At 37.8% G+C, this 7,535-nt stretch overlaps 1 protein-coding gene across 1 annotated transcript in view; it reads right to left on the bottom strand.

Annotated features, from left to right (window-relative positions):
* LOC105301699 (complement factor H) overlaps nt 1-7,535 on the bottom strand; it is a 16,395-nt gene that overhangs the window by 4,468 nt on the left and 4,392 nt on the right. Inside the window, exons 2-3 of the mRNA XM_023520108.1 lie at nt 3,931-4,143; nt 3,485-3,590 (exon numbers count right to left, since the gene is read on the bottom strand). Coding sequence (XP_023375876.1) covers nt 3,485-3,590; nt 3,931-4,143 — 319 coding nt within the window. The remainder of the gene's footprint in view (nt 1-3,484; nt 3,591-3,930; nt 4,144-7,535) is intronic.

The following is a 7,535-nucleotide window of genomic DNA, read 5'->3' as shown; positions in this document are numbered from 1 at the left end:
TCATTGAGTGTGTTACTGAGTGAGTGACCCTTCATTAATAAAGCTGAAATTCTGATCTTCGCTTGGATGGTGATACTTGTGTTGTTTCCGGTGGTTAGAATCCAAAAGGAAAGAAAAATAAGTTTTAGATTTCCTAATCTCCAGCAAGTTGACTATTAGATCAGATGAGGTAGTGTTCACATGTGGTTACTGAAGCACAAGATAACATAGCAATGAAAAGTTTAGATATACACTCTGTACTGTATTAGAAACCACAAAAAATAACTGGAGGGAGAAATATTTAATTGTAGACTTTAACAATATTTTACTGTAAAACATTTCAAAAAAGTTAGATATGTCAAGAATTTTCCTATACTTATGAATCAGCTTTACACCTACCTTCACATACGGGAACATCATTGGTCCATCCGTCTGCTTCACATTTTCGGAAATTAATCTCACCTACCAGCTGATACCTGAAAACGCAAAAGAACAGTGATGAGCTGATGCGTGTTTATACCAGTTCTAAATGTGACAGCACCCTGAAGGTCCCAGCTCCATGTCAGGGAAAATTAACGACATACGCGTTTTCTACTTTTCCTTGTTTACTCCCTCCCTCTCTTCCTTTCTCTTTTCCTCTCTTAAATTTCTTTTTATCTTTCTTAAACTTTTTGTTTTCTTTCTTAAGAAAGGCTCTCCGGTACATGAACTCGGAATAACCACAACCTTTGGTTCATGACATAAACTCATTATTGTTGTTGTTGAGTCAGTTAATTAGCTACACCTAACGGTGTAATAAGGTCCGTGAACTATCACCAAAAACAAAAGCCATAAACATGATGGCTACCCCTCCTTCAGCCTTATTCCATTGCCCTACCCTCCATGATTATAATATTTGCTGATCATTTTGAGCTTTTTACATAAGCAAGGATAGCGCTAGCAAAAATTTCTTAGTGTGCGGTTTATTTTCAACGTTTGTCTCCATCTCCCCATCTCCATTCTAGAGATCTCTCCCAGAGTATACTCATTGAGTCAAGTCTGCATATAGCTCATTCGATGTCAAATTTATCTAATTATAGCGCCTCATCAAGCTTGTCCTTAAAATCTAAAATGCTGTACTTGAAGGAAATTTCCTTGAGGCAGGTACAAAATGTACAATCATCCCCAGAGGCTTTAGATCAAGGCAAAGTACCCTTCTCAATGTAGCGTGGATAGCTGGAGGCAAAATCTTTTTCTCAAAAAAATAGAGAATGGGAAGTCATTTTGGTTATCGCGAGAGGGATGATTTGGAAAAGGGCCTTTCAGAAACTTTTAAATAATTCTACAGAGACGAACGTTTCCTTCATCTACCAGTAAGGACATCCCTGCCCATTACACAAGTGAAACTAACAAACTCTCTCCCTCAAAACACACGAGTGTGTTCCTTTGATTGTGTTGGTTCGTTTCTAATTCTCTAAGGGAAAACACAAACAAAAACATTCCCATCAATTAAGAGGGAGTCACAGACCTTGAAGTCAAACGCCTACTCTGTCATAGAAAAGAAACGAAATAATCGGTTATTAACGGTCCTCCCGTGGCTTCTTTCATTTCTTCTTCCAGCGGAGAGAGCAGATTTCCCATCTACACCAGAGACCCATCGTTCCCCACAAAGCCCTTTCAGGAATTATGTAAAACTCTACACAAAACCTCCTAGGGCCCACAAACACACAGGGGGAAGAGAGAAAGACTGTCCACAGGCTGGAGGTCAGGAAAAAGGAATGGCTATTTCTGCAACCCCAGCAGGTAAAAATGCCAGCATCGTCTGCAGGGTGCCTCTGTAAATCTTCCTACCTGTACGATGATAAGCCTGGGTATCCACACTGAATATCCCAAGTGGCTAGTAGTCAGCTAAACAGGTAAGCAGCAAAAGGAAGGGGGATGGGACCAGGGATCGAAGAGGGAAAGTCTGCCGGCAGAAACCACGGGCGTATTAAACCCACTCGACCATTAGATTTTTCAACCAGGTCAGAAGGTGAGCATCTCTCCGACGGACGAAACGGTCCATGGATAAAATTTCAAAATAGCATCCAATGCTTCTGTTTGCTGACCTTGCCTGACCCAAGGACTTTTATTTCAAAGATCTGGTTCCGTCGGAGCCCCAGAGGAGTGGTGGAGATGGTTACTCCTATAAGCCCTATGACCGAGTTGTCCCCAACATTTACACAAGATGAAGCGGGCGCAGACGAGTTGGGCAGAGACAGAGGGATGCAGATCACTCATTTCTTCACCGAGCTCTAAAAACTGAGATTTAGGGAATCTTCTGGGGAAAAGGGTGTGAGTTTTCATCCACTTTGCCAGGTCGAAGGTGGAACCTGATGAGGCCAAACTAGCATGGATTGAAAGAGATATTTCAGAGGTGAAGAGTAGAAGAAATGATAAAATCTGAACTTCATAATTTATAATTCAAGTCCAGAGGGTCTTAACCTTTTTGGCCATATGTAATAAGAGCAGAAGCGATGATTGAAGGTTGGGTTCAAAATTAAAAATATCTTTGAAAAATCTTCCTCGGGGAGTGACCAAGGAGAGACTAAATCACAAAAAACTGGTATTTATTGGGTGTCTGCAATATACCAGAAATTCACCTCAGGGTTCCAAATGTGTGTCTTGTTTCTTTCTCCCGTCAGTCCTATGATGGACCCGACATGTTTCTGCTTCTATAAGTGAGGAAATGCGAGCGAAGAGATATTTTCAAATATGCACAGTTATCGATTGGTAGAGTTTTGGAACGCAGGCTTACGCCAACGCTCGAGCGTTAAAACAGTTTATTTTATTGCCTCAAATCAGGTTATCAGCGAGGAGAGACTAATAAGATGCCATTTGTAATCTCTTGATCCTATTTATACTGACGTAACAATGATACTGTTTTTCCCATGTTCGAAACGTTCTGTAAAGTAAGTTTTGGACCTCGCTGGGAATAACAGGGAAGACAGGACACCGAGGTGGTGACACGGTAGCATTTTTTTGGTCTCTGTGATGAGAATAATTTGTAGACGACGGAACCTTAAAGAATAGGAATCGTATCAGCGTAAAAAGTCTTGCTCTTCCTAAATTTTATAAAATTTTATCAGTAAGGTACCATGGCACGTCATCCAATTTTGTCACCTTCCCCACTGTCCCTGACACATGGAACTCCCATAATCGTCTGTGCGTAATGTGACGTCATGAGCACTTCTTGGAGTGAACCCTGAGTTACACGCATACTATCTTCTTACCCTCCTAAAACTCCACTCTACTAGAGTAATTATAATTTGTCATAATTTTTCAACGTTGGGGAAATAACATGGGATCCAGAGGTAATCGCTTCCATTATTTAATTTTCATTTCTCGGGTTAAGTGTGTGCTCCCTATAAAAACGCTCGGGAAAAAAATAGAGTAACCTTAGAAATATCAATTAGTACAGTCCCTATTCACTGTATCGGTCATCAAGCACCTCAGTCATAATCTTCTCTCTGTGTTGACTACTTACCCCTCATTACACGTGTAAATCGCCGTGGCACCGTACACAAACTCACTTCCTTCCTCCAGATCAAATGAACCGAAGGCAGTGTCGCCAGGGTACCCACAGGGCCGTTCTAAAACAGAGAAGAGGTACAACGGTCGTCTGGAACACGGGGAGACGCATTTTCGGTACGAGTTTGGGGACAAGGATATTTGACAGTGTTATTAGAGGACAGGATGGAAGACACGGAACAGTGAAATGGGGCCAAGTTATCATTTTAGAATGGAATGTCTCCGGATGCTTGTTTATTGAATTTTGGAAGATGGTCATCCCTTCTAAGAACAGTGATGGGGTCGTGTCCCGTATTCACGTGACAGGAGTGCCATAATTCAGCCAGCATTCCTACACTAGCCGACACTCAGTATTCTTGCAACTAGGTTTTTGCAAATTTCGCAAGTGTGTGAATTACTTACTGTGACAAATCCTCGATGGATGAAGGGCCACCCACTCTCCGCTTCTGCACACCTTTGCGATAACACCGAAACTTCGATATCCAGGGCGACATTTATATACGGCCTGAGTGCCCTCCGCATACTGCGGATCATTCCAGGAACCTGAGAGAATTTCTGTCTGTGTGTTTGGAGGAGGTTCTTTACAATCTATGAACAATAAAACCAAAATAAGCCCTTAAAGTAATTGTTTAAATATACAGTGTGTTTAGGTTACTTTGCTTTTAAATATACCTATATGGTTATAGGTCCAGCCAAATGGATGTCTTTATATATATATATATATATATATATATTTTTTTTTTTTAGCTGACAGAAATTTAAACTGCAAAGCCTCATAAAAATAACTTTCCAGAGAAATAGCTAACCTTCATTATCTTAACTTCTGTTTTGCATTCTACTACTCATTTATTAATTTGGAAAATATTTATTGGGCACTAATTTAAGTTCTGAAGAAAAAAACAATGAAGACACAAAGTACCTGCTCTCGTAGGGAGGTGAATTATTAAATAAGTAATCGAAGAGATGCAGAACATGCATTACAGGTAGATAAATTTTCTTTAGAAAAATGAATCGTGGTAAGATGATACAAAATGGTACGGAAACACTTCAAAGAGGGTAGGACATGGTGAAAAGAACAATCGTTTTTTTTTTTAAGATAAATAATATTGATACAATTCTGGCAAACTGATCAAGACATAAAAAAGAGAGAGAGAGAAGGCACAAACGTTATGAAAAATTGCCCACGTTGGAAATTAAAGCCATCATCAACCGTGAATAAGATAACATGACGTTGGTAAAAATTTAAGAAATCTAAAACTCCCAGCAGTTGGAAAGAATGTGGAGCACCAGGAACAGCTGGTGACGAGGAAAACTGTAGTCACCATAACAGAAAAGCATTTCGCAACCCATAGTGCAGTTGAAGATATACACTGTTTAATCACTCGGAGATGTTATTCCTAGGAATATACCCTGGAGAAGCTCACGCACGTGGGGACCTGATCATAAGTGTGATTTTTTTTTAATAGTCAAAATGGAAACAACTCCTACGTCTATCAACAGTTGAATGGATGAAAACTGACGGTATACCCACGCACTGGAATAATACACTAATGCTAAAATACGACATGAAAAGAAAGAAAGAATAATCGCATGGAAAAGACACAACGGGACATCGACTATTCTAGGATTATTTCACCTATATAAAATTCAAGAACAGACATATCTCCTGGGAATGAGTACATAGGCTGTGAAACTATTAAAGAAGAGCAAAATGTAATTACTAAAATATTAAGATATTGCTTTCTTCTGGAGGAACGTGGGGGTATTCATCTAGAAGAAACGCACAGGGATTTTCTGAGAAATGTGTTATTTCTTTCCAGGAGGGATTATAATTGTTTGTAAAACGGTACATTCATATTTTACTTATTCACATGTTATGTAAAGAGGTAATAGAATCTGCATATACAGTATGATTCTTACTTTGCAAAAAAAATCATTAAAAAATTCATGACAAATTAAGAGAATGCAAGAAATTACCAATGAAGCTCATGCCTACTGATTATAATTGCTAATATTTTTAATACTTCCTACTACTTAATTTAGATATAACTATCTTTAATGTTAGAATGATTACGCTAGTAAACCCCCAACACATTACTTTAAAAAATGGCAAATTCGAAGATACATGTTTATGCCCGTATGTATTTAGTGTTATTTTTGACGCTAAACTCCTTTTCTTAGTTTTAGAATCACAGTTGAACATTCTATTCTGAAATTTCTTTTTAACAGGGAAGGGGAGAAAAATAATGGACTGAGCTGGAACCCATCATGGAATATACCCATTACGATAACATTTTACAATTTTTCATAGAACAGAAAGCTCCATGGGAAACTACAATTTTTATGTAATAAATTACACTTGTGTTGGACTTCACAGACACTAATTTTCCTCTGAAGTTTTTGCAAATTTTATCACATTTAGGTTGAGAACTTTGTAATAAAATGACTCCACAGTAGTTTCGATTTTTATAATTTATGTAATATACTTTTTCTCCACTAGATGGTCGTATTACTCTGCCATGAAACAACACAATCCGTCTGCTCCTCCCACCTCCGAAACAATTTTTTTTTTAAATTTAATGTTCGTGTTTGTTTCTACATAAAATTTTTTTTGTTCATTTATGGGTTAATATGTGCTTTTTGCTTCTGAAATTCAGACCCACTTTAGAGAGCTCAGGTTATTAGAAAAATTAATTAAATTTCAAATGTAGATGCCAATCTTTTGAGTTGAGAATTAATTTCCACTAATATATTAACCTTTTGATAAATTTAGTTCCTATTCTGTTATTAACCTAATGCAAGGAAAAAGAAATATACTTTTTTAAATTTATTCGATTTAAATTATTTTTATTAACATAGTGGTCTATCAAAAGAATAATCCAATCATTTAAAAAAAAAAAAAAAACATCGGCCCATTTGCTAGCCAGAGGCAAATAGTCTTCCTTTTGGTTGGTGTTATATTTCCAGATAATACATTTGTACCCCTATTCTTGATTTTTCAAATTTAGTTAACTGGATTTTACAACCAGATGTAAAAGACGCAAGACATACTTTTCACATGACCTGTCTACCAGCTTCTCACAATATTCACTCTGTATACGTTTACAAGTTCTCATATCGATTATATACACTTCAAATACTTTCTACTTCAAATAATACTTAAAACTCTGGTGCTTCTTCCAAGAACTTTAAATGGCATCGCTCGACTATAAGAAAAAGATGTTATGACCCCTACTCCATTTTTCCATCTTCCCACCGCCAGTTCCAGAATCTTAGCTCTGATTATCATCATCCGGCACCTTGACCGTGACACATTTTCTCCCACAGACATTTGACGGTTGGCTTTGTCTCATCTTTCAGGCTCTACTCATATATCATTTCCGCAAAGTGACCCAGCTTATCTCTCGTCTCCAAGACCAGCTTTGCTAAAGTCTGCACGCCCCAAGACCCCCTCTGTCATTTTCCCTCAGCCCCTACTTTTCTTCCTTCGTAATATAGCTCACGGTTCATAATTATTTCTATGTTTATTAGAATTTCATCTCTCCTCCCATTGATATATTAGTTCCCCGGGAATAGAGAGTGTCCTGTCCTGTTTTTCACAGTGGAGCAATTCTCATGAATAAGACTCAGATCTTCTAAGTTCAAATTTACCTCCTGTCTACTTTTTTTCTAAGCTTTAATAGATTATTGTCAACTCATAACAAAATATCTAAAGCGATGATACGTTATACTATTTTTGTACAATAATCGAGCATATCTTACACAACATGACTTTTATTTGCCTGAATTGACTAATAACTAACTGTTCAAGCTCACTTAAACCACATTCTCAAAAATTTCTAATTAGACCAAGAGTTATTTGAGCCCAAGTGGACAGACTGATGGCATTTATGACCACCAACCACACTTGCTTGAATTAAAATGACTTGAAGAAGTAGGGCAGGGGGCTTATTAAGTAGGTAGCATAAAAATATTTTCAAAAGCATGGAAATCGTTTTTTGCGGTAA

The sequence above is a fragment of the Pteropus vampyrus genome, unplaced genomic scaffold (assembly GCF_000151845.1).
Source record: "Pteropus vampyrus isolate Shadow unplaced genomic scaffold, Pvam_2.0 Scaffold248, whole genome shotgun sequence".
In the NCBI taxonomy this organism is placed as follows: domain Eukaryota; kingdom Metazoa; phylum Chordata; class Mammalia; order Chiroptera; family Pteropodidae; genus Pteropus; species Pteropus vampyrus.
This window is presented reverse-complemented; position numbering and strand designations above follow the sequence as displayed.